Below are 19325 nucleotides of genomic sequence, written 5' to 3' on the forward strand. Positions count from 1 at the left end.
TTCCAGGTGTTCTGGTACAGTCTCTCATGTGTTCTGGTACAGTCTCCCAGGTGTTCTGGTACACTCTCAGGTGTTCTGGTACAGTCTCCCAGGTGTTCTGGTTCAGTCTCCCAGGTGTTCTGGTACAGTCTCCCAGGTGTTCTGGTACAGTCTCCCAGGTGTTCTGGTACAGTCTCCCAGGTGTTCTGGTACACTCCAAGGTGTTCTGGTACAGTCTCCCTGGTGTTCTAGTACAGTCTCCCAGGTGTTCTGGTACAGTCTCCCAGGTGTTCTAGTGCAATCACCCAGGTGTTCTGGTACAGTCTCCCAGGTGTTCTGGTACAGTCTCCCAGGTGTTCTGGTACAGTCTCCCAAGTGTTCTGGTACAGTCTCCCAAGTGTTCTGGTACAGTCTCCCAGCTGTTGTAGTACAATCTTCTAGGTGTTCTAGTGCAATCACCCAGGTGTTCTGGTACAGTCTTCCAGGTGTTCTGGTACAGTCTCCCAGGTGTTCTGGTACAGTCTCCCAGGTGTTCTGGTACAGTCTCCCAGGTGTTCTGGTACAGTCTCCCAGGTGTTCTGGTACAGTCTCCCAGGTGTTGTAGTACAATCTCCCAGGTGTTCTAGTGCAATCACCCAGGTGTTCTGGTACAGTCTCCCAGGTGTTCTGGTACAGTCTCCCAGGTGTTCTGGTACAGTCTTCCAGGTGTTCTGGTACAGTCTCCCAGGTGTTCTGGTAGTCTCTCAGGTGTTCTGGTACAGTCTCCCAGGTGTTCTGGTAGTCTCTCAGGTGTTCTGGTACAGTCTTCCAAATGTTCTGGTACAGTCTCTCATGTGTTCTGGTACAGTCTCCCAGGTGTTCTGGTAGTCTCTCAGGTGTTCTGGTACAGTCTCTCAGATATACTAGTACAGTCTCCCAGGTGTTCTGGTACAGTCTCCCAGGTATTCTACTGGTGTTGTTGGTATAATTTATGTCATAATATTAGAGTATGTTTGTCAGTTATTCTAGTCAGAGACTTGAAAGTCTCCCGCCAATCTTTTCTCTAAAAATGGTAACACATTTTATGTACACTCGTGTGTGTGAAAGCACATGAATATGTATGTGCCAGTGTGCACTTGCACGCTGGCACATACAAGGTATACAGGTCTAGCTGACAGTGACACTACTTCAGTTCCTTTTTATGTAAAGCATTTCGGGCAAATTAGGTCAGTTTTGTCCCAGGCTGCGACCCACACCAGTCGACTAACACCCAGGTAATTATTTTACTGATAGGTGAACAGGAACAGCAGGTGCCTTAATGGAACACCACCTTATGTTTCCACCTGTACAGGGGATCGAACCACGGACCTCAGTTTATGAGCTGAGTGCACTAGTAATCGAGCCATGGGACACCGTTAAACTGTAAGACGAAGGGAAAAAGCTTTGCCGTCACAGTAACTAAATCCGACTTTAGCTAATAATTAGCATTTGAAAGCTAACTTTTACCGAGCGTTTCTTCTTGAAGACAATTGGGTAAAAGATTCATTATTATATAGAAAACCTAAAGTACACAGCATGAAGAATTTTATCAGTTATTCAAAAAAAGTCATAAATTTGGTATATACATTTTTACACATAAAAATGAGTATGACAATAGTTCCCCTCGACCACAGGAGCAACAGCTGGCAGAGCTGGTCGATAATGACAAGAAATGAACTGTTGACCGTTGCAGTACTTAAGCTGGAACATGTCTTTTTTGGTAAAGCGGGAAGCTTGTGCTTCCCGCTTTACCAAAAAAAAAAATTAAGAATTAGTAGCAGAGGAGCAAGTTATGTTCCCGGAACAGTTTACCGCTGCAGGTGCTTGTCTCCTGCTCAACCTCCGTCACAACGCAGCAAAAACACAACATAAGAGAGAGAGTTGTCACAAGAAAAAAGGTTAACGGTCACCCACCTTCGTGTGCTGACATCTAAGTGTAAACGGAAGTGTGAACAGCAACTTACTTCTACTCAGAATGATACACACGTAACCTTTGATATACCTTTTATGAGTTCCCAGAGGTTTTTCTACTCCCGGAGCCCGGCCTTGGGCCAGGTTAGTCTGGTGCTTACCTGGTCGACTAGCCTGTTGCTGCTGGTGGCCCGCTGACCCACATATCCATCACAGTCTGGTTGATCTGGCACCTGGTAAAGATACTTATCCAGTTTCCTCTTGAAGACTTTCTACACTTGATCCAGCACTGTTTCTGACATCTTCTGGTAAGATGTTGAATAGTTTGGTGCCACTCATGTTGATACAGTGTTCCCTTATTGTGTCATTGTTTTCAATGACAAACAAACAACCTTAACAAACGCTGACACAAATAACATACAAATAACATTAACAAACACGGATAGAAACAACACACAAATAGCCTCGACACACCGTGACACCAACTCGACATATTTGACCAGGAATCTACCAATGAATAACAGTTACCAAACCAGTTATAACCCGACAAAATTACTTGCGCTTTCATACAAATAAAAACATTCTGGGATTTTGTTAATATAAGCAATAAAACGTTTCAAAGATCAATAAAGTCAGAGTTAACGTAATATTTTTACCTTGTTCATTCCACCAGAACACGACAGGAACTAATGTACTATCGTACGAGTGTGAAACGGAAGCAAGATAAATGTTTTGCACTCTGGCAGTATTGTTGGTCTTTCGGTCTGAGGAACACGTAAGACGGCAGGTACTTCATACAAGCTTCAACGTATATGCAGATGCGCTGTACAACCCACACGGGTTTAGCAGTGATGTATTATTATATAACTATATTTTATTATATTCCCAAGGAAGCGCTAAATGCATAGGGGCTTCAACCAAGGAAAGTGGAGCTTCAGTTAACTGGATCATTAGCCCTTCAATGACATGAAAGCAAGTCCCTTGCCAGGGAACTGCGAGGAGATCCAAATGCTCGTCTACGGAGATAATCTGAGACTAAGAGTCAAGGACGCAACTATTTAAACAGCGCTACAACTTTTGCGTGTTTTTATTGAGTCAATGAGCTGCTGCTCACATGAAGACACGCCTCGGCTGATTTCCCAAAAGAAATAAATTCGGAAGGTTATAAACCAGACGCAATATTTTCAAACAAAACTTAAGCACTGGCAAGTGGATAGTGTGTTGGCCACGACGACTTACTAAACGGTACACGAGTACCGCTAAGAGACACTGCGGAGTGAGTACAGGCATGCGTGCAGCAAGGTGTATGCCTGTAGATGTGTTCCTGGACCCCGCCTCTCAACCTTCGACCAACTGCCCTATTGGATTTTTCAAGCTCTTCTGGTGTGTCCTATCTCCTCTTCCACCACATCTCTCTGGTCGTCTGCACTTCTTCACAGCCTTTCCACTCAAAAATGTTATCAAGCCCCTTTCATTAATTTGGAAGTGTAGCTACCAAATACAAGCTCTGTTATATCTTTCATGACTGAGGATATCGCCACTTCGGTCACGTCTCAGATCATAACACCAAAATTGAAAATGAAATATTACGGTCTCGTTCTTATCCCTATTCATTTAATTTGATGAGTATATTAAAAATTCAGGTGACTGATATGGAGAGTTGTTCTCTCGCATCCTGACCTGAGGCCAGATTTCATTGCTGACTGCCTGATCAACATACCGGTGATATACCTCTGACCGGTTTCGAGACTTTTTCTACCCTTGCAGTCCGGCCTAGGGCCAGGATTTCCTATTGATTGCCTATTCAACCACACTGCTGCTGTGAAATTGTGGCAACAGCAGACAAATAAAACATTTATTGGCGTCCCACCTATAAAATTATCAAAAGCTGACTGATATGGCACCTAGTGGGTGGTGGTATAGTTTCCTCTTGAAAAATGCCGTAGTTCCGACAATATCTGTGGTATCTCTTGGTAGCAAGTTGAAGAGTTTCGGGCCCCAGAGATAAGCAGTATCAATATTTGTGCCTCTAACAAACCTACTTTTCACCGAGTTTATTTTGCACTTCCTCCCAAACCTCTCACATCGGATTAAGGACCTGACAAGTATTTTTTTTCTATGCACATATTATCAGGTATCTCTATTTTCTCCATTAAAGAGTATGTATATTCCAGCTACACTCAGGCGACCCCATTTGATTGAATTCTATCAACAACTTGGACCGCATCTGCATAAAAATCCTATACTTGAAACCTGACGACCTTGGCAGAGATAACAAAGGAAGACAAATTTACGACATACGAAGTCTGAGGGGCAGACAAGAACAAACTGCTTAAATTAAAAGGACCAGGATCAAAGGGACACAGATGGAAGATGAAGATAAAGATGAGCCATAGGGATGTAGGAAAGAATTTCTGTAGTCTTAGGGTGGTTGAAAAATGGAAAGATTTGGATAAAGCAAAGGTGGAGACAATCAATACACAGCATCAGTAGATATGATGAGGCCCAAGATACCAGAAATCGGTGATGCTGACCAAGGTAGTCTATGAAGTGGATCCAGGAGCTAAGTGTCGACTCCCATAAACACAGCCTGGCGAGTACACACGAACGTACTCACCCACCTATACACAGTATCTGTGAATTGACCCCTGTAACCAAATATAGGTTAGTACTCTCACACACACACACACACACACACACACACACACACACGGGCTGAGAGGGTAAAAATAAAAGTAAATTCTTAGTACTAGAAGACTTAAACCACCAGGAGACTGAGAAACCATGGACTCCATGGAGGACCAAACACATGGAGAGCAAAATTTATGTACACACTTATGAAGTTCCTGAGTCAACATGTGCAGGGAACAAGAGTGAGGGGGGGGGGAAGATGAGCCAGCGAGACTTGATTTGATTTTCACATAAAATGAATATGATATAGCGTAAATTATGTCAGCAGCTTTTCATGGTAGCTTAACCATTGCCGCTTCTGTTCTTGTCTAGATTGGGTTCCGCCAACCTCTGACATCACACTGGGCTTTAGGCCTCGGTTTGATTGTGAACACGCTGTTAGCACCATGGTTGATCAATAACCTCGTAACGTTCCATGCCTAACAATTATGGGGAACCAATACGAGCCAGCGATCATGTGGTATTAAGTGTTGTATATTTGGGGAAAGGTGAAAAAATAAAAGGAAGAAGCAACTAACAGAAAAGGGACTATTTTGGTACGAGAATTTTTCTGAAAGAAGTACAGTGAGAAAGGGAACTGGGAAGCAAAACTTTACAAAAAAATATGGAGGTAATAACGTCGAAGTGCTAAGAGGGAAAGAAAAGATTCCAGCCAGGCACGAAGAAGCAGGAAAAACAAAGCTTATGGTTTAATTAAGAATAATGAGAGGCTAAATGAAGGGGCAAGAGGGCTTAGAAAATAATTATAGAGGAAATCAAAATGAAAAACAAACAGGAGATACACAAATAACCCGCACATCTACCTGGAAGTCATTCTTGGGGTCAACGCCCCCGCGGACCGGTCTGGTCAAGCCTCCCGGTGGCTCAGAGCCTGATCAACCAGGCTGTTACTGATGGCTGCACGTAGTCCAACGTACGAACCACAGCCCGGCGGGTCGGGTACTGACTTGAGGTATCCGTCCAGCTCCCTCTTGAAGGCAAGGTGCATGGTGTGAGGTTGTTGAACAGTCTGGGCCCCGGACACTTATTTTGCTTTCTCTCAAGTGTACTCATGGCTCCCCTGCTTTTCACTGAGGATATGTTGCATCGTCTGCCTAGTCTTTACCTTTCGCAGGGAGTGATTTCTGTTTGCAGATTTGGGATCAGTCCCTCTAGGATTTTCCATATGTAGATTATGATGTATATGTCTCGCCTGAGTTCCAGGGAGTACAGTAATTAAGGTGCTTGACTGAACTTATACCCGCAGTAAAGGTTCTTTGCACATTCTCTAGGTCTGCGATTTCACCTGCCTTGAAAGGAACTGTTAGTATACAGCAGTATTCAAGCCTAGAGAGAACATGCGACTTTAAAAGGATTTTCGTTGGCTTGGCATCCCTTGTTTTGAAAGATCTCATTATCCATCCTATCATTTTCCTCGCAAATGTGAAAATTATGACGACGTTTCGGTCAGAATTGGACCGTTGACTAGTTAACGGTCCAAGTCGGATCGAAACGTCGTCAGAATTTTCATTCTGTGTGCAGGTTATTTGTGTATTGTTCCAGTCACGGTATTGTGCCTTTTTATCTCTTTAAAGAAACAGTTAAGCTAGAAACAATTATACAAGAATATGAAGGAAAACTGATACACAATTTTAAAATTATAAAACATTAAAGACAAAACTGAACCAAAGTTACCCCACAGCCACATAAGAAAAAAGAAAACTTGAAGAGGAATATGTGATAAAGCTGAGGAAGAAGGAAGCCGCAGTAACAGAGACGTATGTCAAGTGTTCAGCAAAAGATTTAATGGAGTCTTCTTAAAAGAAAATAGAGAAATACTGTAAGGCACCAGAATCAAAACAGACCATCAGGTACTGGAGAATATCAGTATAGCAAAACAAGTGATGGGACTACTACAGGAGCTGGATGGAACAAAAGCAATGGGACCAGATAGCATATCTCAATGGGTGCTGAAATAAGGTGGCAAAACAACTGTGACCTTATAGCAAAAGGTATTCAACCACTTTCTCCATTACAACTGGTCCCCAAGAAACAGAAAACGGCAAATCTGGTTTCTTTTTATTAAAAAAAAAGACAGATAAGAGGCCCTGAATTACAGGCCAATATCTCTGACATACATTTTGATATTAGTTCTGGAGAATTTGGTAAGGAAAATGATACTGGAACATTTGGAGAGAATATTCCATACAGAAACAGATTGGATTTCAGGGATAGAAAATTCCTGTCTTACGAATTTGCTGGAATTCTACAACAGAGTCAAAGAGGTAAAACAAAAATGACAGGGTCGAGTCGATTTACTTTCTTGGACAGTAGAAAATTATCTGATACAGTACCACACATGCGATTACACCAGAAATTAGAACAAGCAAGTTTGAAAGGCCGAGTGCTCCACTGGATTAATGAATACCTAGATGACAGAAGGAAGAGAGTAACAGTATGGGATAAGACATCCAAATGGGAGAAAGTTATGAGAGGAGTTCCGCAAGGATCAGTGTTAGGACTTAGGAAAACTGTTAATAATATACGTGAATGACCTACCAGAGGAAATGATTGAGCCCAACGTGTTACTCTTTGCTGACGATATAAAACTAATGAGAAAAATAAGACCAGGAGAAGACAGCAATAAACTCTAGAGAGACCTCAACAAATTGCATAAATGATCAAACAAGTGGCTTCTTGCGTTCAGCCCAAGAAACCACAAAGTAATATGTTTTGGAATATGAAGTACAGAATTGGCTGAGTACAGAGTACAGCATCAGCAGAGAGAAGCTGCAAATAACAGCGAAAAGGACCTGGTATGTCAAAAGAATTGCACACAAAGCGAATTACGGCAGCTGCATTGGCAAACGAAGTCTCGAACCCCACAAACTCACTCACACTCTCTCTCTCTCTCTCTCTCTCTCTCTCTCTCTCTCTCTCTCTCTCTCTCTCTCTCTCTCTCTCTCTCTCTCTCTCTCTCTCACACACACACACATTATAACTTAAAACAAAAGTCTGGTAATTTGTCTGCAAATTTTTGTATATCAAATCTTATAGTATGAATAAGAACAAGGCACAATACCGTGACTGGAACAATACACAAATAACCCACACATAGCAGAGAAAAACGTCGTCATAAACGTTGCTCCTATGTGCTGATTTGTGTATTATAGTATAAATATGTTTGCCGATTATGCAAAAAAATATGGAAAATAAACCAAGATGACTAAATCTTACAAAGTTACTTGAGTAAACAGCACATGGAATGAACAATGGTGGTTTAGAGAGACGTTTCGTTCCCAGGACCGAAAAGTCCCGGGAACGAAACGCGCGCAAACTAAAACACAAGAAGAAATACGATAAGCTCATGGAGCAAGGACAAAATGGACCTAGTAGCGACCAGCGAAGAGGCGAGACCAGGAGCCGTGATTCGACCCCCTACAACCACAAGTACCTAAGTACAAGATAAATTTTTAAGAGAGGTGGGTAAAACAAGATTACTGGTGAAATGCCATGATGCAGACACACACGTGATCTACATGGAACGAAGCCAATGATGATACTCCTCAAATTACTTGTTCTCTCTAGGCTGGAGTACTGTGTACTCTAACACCTCCGTTCAAGGCAGGTGAAATTGTAGATCTGGAGAATATACAGAGAACCTTCACTAGTCGCTCAGATTCAGTCAAGTATATGCATATATCTGGAAATACTTCAGATCTCTCGATCTGTACTCCTTGAAGCATAGGCGAGAAAGTTATATTGCCTACACCTGGAAAACTCTAGAGGTATTGGTCCCAAATTGCAAACACAAATAATTCCATACAAAAGAGGGTGGGCAGAAGGTGCAAGATGCCTCCAGTGTAAGGCAGGGGCGCAGTGAGTACACTGAGAAAACTCAGTAAGTGTGAAGGGACCAAAACATTTCAACGCCCTCCCTTCATAAACAACCTACACATAAGAAAGAGGCAGGCGACGTTTCGGTCCTACTTGAACCATTGACAAGTGACTTTTTATTCCACCTGCCATTATACATGAAGGTATTACCAACCTTGGCTGCGATAGAGAACTTTACTAGTTCTTCAAATCAGTTCCTGATCAGCCGGGCTGTAGTGTTTGTGCTGGACTTCGTGCGGCTAGCACTAACAGCCTGATTAATCACGCCATTCACCGGGAGGCCTGTCTGGGACAGGGCCGCGGGGGCGTTGACCTTTCCAGGTAGGTAGACCCTTGATCTTCATGCAACATGCACACACACACACACGTGAGCCACTTGCAACATGCACACACACACACACACACACAGAGATGGGACACAGTAACAAGGGGACACAGTTGGAAGCTGAAGACACAGATGAATCACAGGGATGTTAGGAAGTATTTCTTCAGCCACAGAGTAGTCAGTAAGTGGAATAGTTTGGGAAGCGATGTAGTGGAGGCAGGATCCATACATAGCTTTAAGCAGAGGTATGATAAAGCTCACGGCTCAGGGAGAGTGACCTAGTAGCGATCAGTGAAGAGGCGGGGCCAGGAGCTCGGACTCGACCCCCGCAACCTCAACTAGGTGAGTACACACGTGAGCCACTTGCAACATGACACAGATACACATATGATCTACATCAACATGATGCAAGACTGCAGACCTGCTCTCACCACGATGACCCAGATTGCAAGCATTATGGCAGAGGAAGCATGCAGGTTCTCCATGACCCAAGAAGTTCAGGCAACGAAGGTCAACAGGCAACGTGTGTTCAGGCTACTTCAGAGAATGACAGCACAATTAACACCCCACAATACCAACACTATTATTAGAAGTCTGAACACTTGCAGTAACATGTACAACTGTGTCACAAGTTAGTAATAGTTGCAAGTGTTACAAGTTACAACAACAGTTTTATCAGACTGACAACAGTCACAACAAAAGTTACAACACTAAGAACAACAATCACAACAATGTTACAATACTCACAACAAAGACAAGTCACAAAGAGTTACAAAAGTGTTACAATACCTGGAGGATGTTTCTGGAGTCAACGCCCCCGCGGCCCGGTCCATGACTAGGCCTCGCGGTGGATCAGGGCCTGATAAACCAGGCTGTTACTGCTGGCCACAATCATAACAGTGATGTAAACGATTTAGAAAACCGACAAGTTGAAGACTGAGACACTTGTGCAACATTTTTGAATCTTCATTGAGAAAAATGTTTCACCAGTCAGTGGCTTCTTCAGTCCAGTACAGAGAATAACAAAGGAAGATGAGGGGGAGTATGAGGTAATCAGTCCCTCAGCCTGGAGTCTTGAGAGAAGAGCTTTTCTCAAGATTGTTGGACTGAACACAACGACTCCAGACTGAGGGACTGATTACCTCATTCTTCTCATCTTTTACAGTTCTTCTCTGGACCGGACAGAAGAAGTCACTGACTGGCGAAACGTTTCCTCAATAAAGATTCCCAAATTTTGCATAAGTGTCTCATTCTTCAGTCATAGCAATTGTTAGTCTTTCAACACAGGAAGTTACAACAATCACAACAAGAGGTACAAATGTTGTTGTGATTGTTTGTAACACAAGTTTCAACAGTGTGACTACACTCACAGCAACAGTCAAGTACAACAGTATTGCAGCGCTCACAGCAACAGTTACAACACTAAGAGCAATGAAACGTTTGAAGTACCTTCAGCTGTACTCCTTGGATCGTAGGCGAGAAAGGTACATCATAATCTATACCTGGAAAATCCTGGAGGGACTGGTCCCAAATCTGCACACTGAAATCACTCCGTGTGAAAGCAAGAGACATTACAGACGGTGTAAAGTATCTCCAATAAGAGCAATGGCGCGACGAATATATTGAGAGAACTCGATGAGTGTCAGAGGTCCCCGACTCTTTAACGCCCTCCCTCCCGTGCATGAGGGGAATTACCAGACCTCTAGCTGTCTCAAATCAAGTCCTGACCATCCGGGCTGTGGTTTGTACACTGGACTGTGGGGCCAGCATTAAGAGCCTGGTTGATCAGGCCTTGATGCATCGGGGGGTCTGGTCTAGGACCGGGCCGCGGAGGCGTTGACCCCCGGAAGCATCCTTCAGGTATTCTTCAGGGAACAGTTTCAACAACGTTACAGCAATCATAGCAACGGTTACCTCAGTGTTACAACACTCACAGAAAGTCACAACGTTACAACTTGTATAACAGTGTTACAACAATCACAGCAAGTTACGAGAGTGTTGCAACAAAGCAGTATAACAAAGTTACACCACAGCAACACGGTGTTACAACACAACATTGCTGAAACACAAGTGTTGCGACACATTGCTACAAGACAACAGTGCTGCAAGACATGTTGCAACACAGCTACAACACTCGCACCAGATAAAATAAACAATTTACAAAAAAACATATATACAGATGTGCTGCTGTTAACCGTCTTAGTGACTAGTTCTCAGGCTAGTTGTGTCCGTTAGTGTTTTAACCATCTTCCACACCATGGGTACTGTGTACACAGTAAACTAGCCACTACCCTCCATACCATGAATACTGTGTACAGAGTAAACTAGCCACTACCCTCCATACCATGAATACTGTGTACAGAGTAAACTAGCCACTACCCTCCATACCACGAATACTGTGTACACAAACTAGCCACTACCATCTACAGAATGGATATATGGTCACAATAAACTAGCTGCTTCAGTGACAGTATCTGAGCCATGTATGAAGTGACAGTCAAGGCTTGACAGAGGTAAATACAGAAGGATATTTCTGGATGTCTTCCGTCTCTCTCATCAACATATACCAACATGTACCTGTTACAACCCGGTGACGCACCTGTGACAGTTTCAAATATTTATCTACCCTCGTAGTCCGGCCTAAGTCTACGCTTCCCTTTCATTGTTTGTATTATATCTAGGAAGGGGATCGCTAAATCCGTAGCGGGCATACAACGCCTGAGGAACGGGAGGCATTCAGGTTCGATCCAAGGAAGAGGTAAGCAACGGTTAAAACAAAGGTTGTGTTGGACCTGGTGTTTCAACTCTTTCACCACCTCCTTAATAGTCTTCTGATTGTCACAGCTTATTGCTGGTGACAACCAGCAAGTTTAAGAAAGATCTTTCTAGTATGGGCCAGTAGGCCTGCAGCAGTGTTCCTCCTTTGTGTTAACTCTGGCTCAGGAGTCCCTCACTGGCTTCCCTCTCAACAGTATATTCAAGCTGGCTGTTGCTGCTGACCAGGAAAGTATCAGATTTCTGCTTACATTAAATGTACATTAAAATTTATTTCCATGTTTGTTTTTTAATACAGTACTTTTTATTTTTGTGTTGGGGGGGGGGGGGTCTTCCTCCAGGTGCAGGTGGGGGTCTACAGCCTCGGACAAGTGTATAAAAAGACTTCAAGAAAAAATACTGAGATTTCTCCTTGAGACTGTTTGAATATTCCACTTCTCATATATATTTTATTATACAAAATGCTACACAAGTTGAAATGATACATTGATAGTACAACGATGTGAGCTCAAATTCATGGTCTGAGACCGGGGCCGAAGAGGAAGACAAGACAAAAAATACCAACAGTTACATGATAACAAAGTAGTTGGTTGGTAACACTGATCTTCAGTAAAAATACTTTGTAAATATAACTAGTCATTCTTTACTAATTTTGGGCCACTGAATACAAAAATGTTTAAAACTGCAAATTTTCTCTTTATAGATACGGACCCTGGCTAGTCACTATTATCTCACCAAGCATACCACGGAGACTGACATGAATGTTTGTCAAAACAACTGCCAGACCCCTGGAGAACTGTGACTACATCTTCAATCTTCCATAAATAATACTGGCAGGAGGTACTACAGTGCGAAATAGTATCCCTAATCAACATATAATGAAAGGTGGTGATTGCTTGGCTAATGAGGTTAAAACCTATCAACTGAACGAGGGTCACTAAGTCTGCACATCACCTGTACATCACCAGCCCAGAATAATTCAGCCCATCATTAACAGCTTAAAGAATATTCTTAGTGTATTATACAGCTATATACAAATATAATACAGGGTATATACACCTCTGTGTATATGCTCTGTTCTGCAAGGCAGCGAGAGAACTGCTGACCACATTCAAAGCGCACAAGTCATTACACAGAAACATTAATTAACCAACGGAAAATCCTACCTGACAAACCTAACAGACTAACGAAAATTTGGAAGTGTGGGCAGATGGTATATTTCGAGAGCAAATCCCGTTAACACTGTCCCACGCAGAACATAGTTATAAAAAATACAAGAGCAGGCTGTTATAATAATAATTAAAATATCTGAACATAAGCCATACCACGGGCGGGATTTGAACCCGCGGCCAGAGTCTCAAAACTCCAGACCGTCGCGTTAGCCACTGGACGTGGCTAACGCGACGGTCTGGAGTTTTGAGACTCTAACCGCGGGTTCAAATCCCTCCCGTGGTATGGTTTGTTTGCAATCGTGTCATTACGATTTCGTGAGTCATCTGAACATAAGCTAACACTCAGACTGACCAGTGGGGTCCCTCGAGAATAAGTGGGGTCCTTCAAGGAGCAGCTGGGTCCCTCAAGAATCAGTGGGGGCCCTCAATAATCAGAGGGGTCCCTCAAGGATCAGTGGGGCCATTCAAGGAGCAGTGGGGTCTTTAAAAAGTATTAGGGTCATTCAAGAAGCAGTAGGGGCCCCTCAAGGATGAGTGGGGTCCCTCGTGGAGCAGTGGAGTCCCTCACCCCCCCCCTCTCACTCATACACACACCTAGTAGCGACCAGTGAAGAGGAGGGGCTAGGAGCTATGAATCGACCCCTGCAACCACAATTAAGAGTGCAATTAGGTGAGTACAACACAACACACCCCCACACGTCAACACCCACACACAAACAGCTGGTTTAAGACTTCCAGAATCAATACACACCTCGACACACCCACACTCAACACTCCCCACACAGGCGAGAAAGATGATAATATACACGTGGAAAATCTTAAGAGGGACTACTTCCAAATCTGCACACTGAAATTACTCCCTGCGAAAGCAAGACTCGGCAGGCGGTGCAACATCCCCCACGGGTACGCTAAGAAACAACACAACAAGTGTCAGGGGCGCATGACTGCTCAACTGTCTCCCAGCATACATAACGGATATTACCAATAAACCGCTGGCTGTCTTCAAGAGGGAGCTGGAGATGGCACCTAAAGTCGGTTCCCGACTAACCGGGTTGTGGTTCGTACATCGGTTTGAGTGCAGCCAGCACGCAAACCTACGTACGGACCACAGCCCTGATCAGGCCCTGATCCACCGCGAGGCATGGTCATGGACCGGGCCGCGGGAGCGTTGACCCTCGAAATACCTCCCAGGTATATACACCCACACACCTTAACTCATACCAAGACATCTCAAACATCTCAAAACACACCCACGCACTCGTACACCCTCCCCAACCTCAAGAGCTGGTTAAAGTACACCCACGCACCTCACGAATCAATATTCACCCCAACACCACACACTCACGCACAACACAAACAGCTGGTTAATCACACACCCACCAACCTCAACACAAACAGCTCAGGTAGCTGCAACACCCACGCACTTCAATACACACCCCGTATAAAATACTGAGAGGAACTGACAAGGTGGACAGGGATAGAATGTTTCAGAGATGTGACACAGCAACAAGGGGTCACAGTTAGAAGTTGAAAACTCCGATGAGTCACAGAGATGTTAGGAAGTACTTCTTCAGTCATAGTTGTCAGGAAGTGGAACAAACTGAAGAGTGATGTAGTGGAGGCAGGATCAATACATAGCTTTAAGAGGTATGATAAAGCTCATGAAGCAAGGAGAGTAGCGACCAATGAAAAGGCGGGGCCAGGAGCTATGACTTTATCCCTGCAACTACAATTAGGTGAGTACACCCACGCACCTCAACACACAAACAGGCTAGCTTCAACACACCCACGCACCTTAATACACAAACTAGCTAGCTTAAATATACACTCATGACTCAAAATCACTTTTGAATGGCAACACTCAAGCTGTATCTTTCTCGCTTAAGATCTGATCAAGCAACACTAAACTGAACCTTTCAAAACTTGAATTGTCAATGGACGAGTCTCGTCAAAACCTCCAGAGATAAACCCATATTTTTAGAGGAGGAGACCGGTAAGCCAGCGGAAGACCTCGGTCAGATTACCAAAAACTGCAGCTGTGGGCCATCATATGACTAAAACCCTCGTCAAGAAACACTTGTCCTGTTTCCTGGCAAACTTTACCTCCAGAGACCTAAAACCACACAGAAAGACCAGAGACTAAAAATGACCTCTGACACGGACCGATAGACCAAAATAATCCTGAAGTCGATCTAAAACCAAATACTACCTTCAGACTTGAGACAAGAAGGCAAAAAAAAAAAAAATTACTTGGAGACTGACCAGATATTAAAAGTTACCCCAGAGACTGAGACCAGAAATGACCCGTTCCGTTGTGCAGACTTACACGTCATGTATATATGACACTGTAACTGGCTGTAACATCTGTTGTACCGGCTGCTTCAAGGTCAGTCCAACCAACACAGCAAATCAACACATTACTACTAGCCAAATACTGTACATAGAAGCACACGTTATTAAAAAAAAATCACTTTGAATCTCAGACAAAATTATTATTACCAGCGAGTGGAAGTTAAAAAATAGGGGACAATACACAAATAACCCGCACCTAGAAGAAAGAAACTTAAGACGACGTTTCTGTCCTACTTAACCATTAACTAGTTACTAATATTTTTATTCTTCAACCGAAGGGAAGCACCAGTTCCTCAGATCATGATCCCGTCACCCCACCACTCCCCCCACCCTTGTGAAGCATTAATGAAGATAAATAATAATTTTTTTAATATAATTTACTTGCGAGGACGAGAGAACACTGAGGCCAGACTGACCATCTGTCACACCTATCGATTTTTCAAGCTAACCTCGGATTATATATATATATATATATATATATATATATATATATATATATATATATATATATATATATATATATATATATATATATATATATAGATATATATATATATATATATATATATATATATATATATATATATATATATATATATATATATATATATAGATATATATATATATATATATATATATATATATATATATATATATATATATATATATATATATATATATACCGAATAGATAAAATTGGTCAAGAACTCATTTAAAACTAAAATTTTCTTTTATACGCTATAAGATATATTTTTCCATTTATGTTAATGTAAATTATTATTATTATTATAATCAAAAAGAGGCGCTAAACCTAAAAGGGTCATACAGCGCAGATGTTAATGTATAAATTAATAATTTGTACCAAAAGAACCTTCGAAAACTTACCTAACCTTATTATGACAAGCACAATTTAATTTAGCCTAATCCTATTTTAGATAAGTTTACAATAATTTAATAATAAACAAACAGTGAAATATATTTTTTTTCGTTTGGTTCAGAATGATTTTTGCAAAATTATTACATACACAGATTTTCGCTTGTCTTATTTCGCAAGAAGAGCGTTGCTATTTAAGCCAAAATCGCAAGTTTTACCTATTTGGCACGACATCACACACACACACACAGAACTATATATATATATATATATATATATATATATATATATATATGTGTGTGTGTGTGTGTGTGTGTGTGTGTGTGTGTGTGTGTGTGTGTGTGTGTGTGTGTGTGTGTGTGTGTGTGTGTGTGTGTGTGTGTGTGTGTGTGTGGTGTACAAGATCATATATAATCATATATACAAATAGTACAAGGTGTATATACTAATGCACATGTGCACAAGACTGCAGTGTACATGCATGTACATATGCAAAGGGTGTGGCTACATGCGGCTGCATGTACGTATACTCTCAGGTACATAATGTGCATACATGACAGTGTACCTTGAAGTACATGACGTACACAGGAGTGTAGACACGGTAGGTGCACGCGCACGTACGAGAGGTGGACAAGTGTGCACAAACTGGTAGTGCACCTGGGAGGGGGTCGTCATGCCTCACTGGTTGTGCACCTGGAGGCTGAGGGTCGTCACACTGGCAATGCTACTAGGAGTGGGAGGTAGTGCACCTGAGTGGGAGGGTCGTCACACTGGCGGTGCACCTGGGAGGGTCGTCACACGCTAGTAGTGTACCTGAATGGAAAGGTCGTCACAATGGTAGTGCACCTGGGAGGGGGTCTGCACACTAGTGCACCTGGGAAGGTCGTCACTAGTGTGAACTTGGGAATGTCGCCACACTAGTATGCACCTGGGAGGGTCGTCACTAATGCACCTGGGAGGGTCGTCACACTAGTGCACCTGGGGGTCGTCACACACTAGTGCACCTGGGAGGGTTGTCATACACTAGTGCACTTGGGAGGCTCGTCACAATAGTGCACCTGGGAGGGGAGGTGAGGGGTGAGCACACTGGTGCACCCGGGCCGTCACACTAGTACACCTGGGAGGATTGTCACGTTAGTGTGTACCTGGGAGGCTCGTCACATTAGTGCACCTGGGAGGGGGAGGGTCGTCACACTAGTGCACCTGGGGGTCGTCACACACTAGTGCACCTGGGAGGGTTGTCATACACTAGTGCACTTGGGAGGCTCGTCACAATAGTGCACCTGGGAGGGGAGGTGAGGGGTGAGCACACTGGTGCACCCGGGTCGTCACACTAGTACACCTGGGAGGCTCGTCACATTAGTGCACCTGGGAGGGGGAGGGTCGTCACACTAATACACCTGGGAGGGTCATCATACAAGTGCACCTGGGAGGGTCGCCACACTAATACACCTGGGAGGGTCGTCACACTAATACACCTGGGAGGGTCGTCACACTAATACACCTGGGAGGGTCGTCACACTAATACACCTGGGAGGGTCGTCACACTAATACACCTGGGAGGGTCGTCACACTAATACACCTGGGAGAGTCATCATACAAGTGCACCTGGGAGGGTCGTCACACTAATACACCTGGGAGGGTCATCATACAATTGCACCTGGGAGGGTCGTCACACTAATACACCTGGGAGGGTCATCATACAAGTGCACCTGGGAGGGTCGTCACACTAATACACCTGGGAGGGTCGTCACACTAATACACCTGGGAGGGTCGTCACACTAATACACCTGGGAGGGTCGTCACACTAATACACCTGGGAGGGTCATCATACAAGTGCACCTGGGAGGGTCGTCACACTAGTGCATCTTGGTGGGGGGGGAGGGAGATGAGGGTCGTCACGCCTCGCCAAACTTTTAAACACTGATCAAGACTACAACTAACACAACTACTCACCTTCTTGCCATCCCGGTATTTGAGTGCACCTTCAACAAGAGTATTATCAACCATAGTTATCACCGCAGTGGTCACATTATTTTAGTTGCACTACACTTATTGATAACTCGCCCGAGCACTGACACACCAGAGAGGCACAACAACAACAACCTCCCAGCTCCACCGCTCACTGGACACTGATAACTTCAATGCTGCCGCCGCCGCTACACTCCCACAACCTCTCTGCCAGAGGTACGACGCAACTTGTAGCAACACCTAGTACGTCAAAATCTATAAACGTTTCACTACGTACGTAAATAGCTCCACCACAAGGTAAATATAGTCAGGTGCGGTATGCATCAATATTTTCTTTAAGTGTCGTGGAAATTTAGTTAATGAATTGATATTCATTTTATATTTTTTCTAAGAATTGTTTCAATAATCACCTTTAAGGCAGCCAGCCAGACTAGTTATTTTGAATTATCTTAAATTATTCTGAATTATTTTGAACTGTATGATAACAATTTTTCTTAAAAAACTTCTTCAGCGAAGGTACAATGACTGGTCAACTTAGCCGGAGGATTCTTTACCATATTTTTTTTTGTAGATCCACAAGTATTTTAAAGTTGGCATTGGTTAAGTTATACTAGGATGGTGTGTGTGTGTGTGTGTGTGTGTGTGTGTGTGTGTGTGTGTGTGTGTGTGTGTGTGTGTGTGTGTGTGTGTGTGTGTGTGTGTGTTTGTGTGTGTGTGTGTGTGTGTGTGTGTGTGTGTGTGTGTGTGTGTGTGTGTGTGTATGTGTGTGTGTGTGTGTGTGTGTGTGTGTGTGTATGTGTGTGTGTGTGTGTGTGCGTGTGTGTGTGTGTGTGTGTGTGTGTGTGTGTGGTGTGTGTGTGTGTGTGTGTGTGTGTGTGTGTGTGTGTGTATGTGTGTGTGTGTGTGTGTGTGTGTGTGTGTGTGTGTGTGTGTGTATGTGTGTGTGTGTGTGTGTGTGTGTGTGTCTGTGTGTGTGTGTGTGTGTATGTGTGTGTGTGTGTGTGTGTGTGTGTGTGTGTGTGTGTGTGTGTGTGTGTGTGTATGTGTGTGTGTGTGTGTGTGTGTGTGTGTGTGTGTGTGTGTGTGTGTGTGTGTGTGTGTGTGTGTGTGTGTGTGTGTGTGTGTGTATGTGTGTGTGTGTGTGTGTGTGTGTGTGTGTGTGTGTGTGTGTATGTGTGTGTGTGTGTGTGTGTGTGTGTATGTGTGTGTGTGTGTGTGTGTGTGTATGTGTACTCACCTAGTTGTACTCACCTAGTTGAGGTTGCGGGGGTCGAGTCCGAGCTCCTGGCCCCGCCTCTTCACTGATCGCTACTAGGTCACTCTCCCCGAGCCGTGAGCTTTATCATACCTCTGCTTAAAGCTATGTATGGATCCTGCCTCC

At 43.5% G+C, this 19325-nt stretch overlaps 1 protein-coding gene across 2 annotated transcripts in view; it reads right to left on the reverse strand.

Moving 5' to 3' along the window:
• Nucleotides 1-18101, reverse strand: part of LOC128693031 (mucin-5AC) — a 213601-nt gene extending 195500 nt beyond the window's left edge. For both annotated transcript variants that reach the window (XM_053782512.2, XM_053782513.2), the window contains exon 1: nt 17930-18101. In XM_053782512.2, the coding sequence (XP_053638487.2) occupies nt 17930-17983 (54 nt within the window). In that variant the 5' untranslated portion in view covers nt 17984-18101. The remainder of the gene's footprint in view (nt 1-17929) is intronic.
• Nucleotides 18102-19325: the final 1224 nt, after the last annotated feature.

Source organism: Cherax quadricarinatus, chromosome 38 (assembly GCF_038502225.1).
Source record: "Cherax quadricarinatus isolate ZL_2023a chromosome 38, ASM3850222v1, whole genome shotgun sequence".
In the NCBI taxonomy this organism is placed as follows: Eukaryota; Metazoa; Arthropoda; class Malacostraca; order Decapoda; family Parastacidae; genus Cherax; species Cherax quadricarinatus.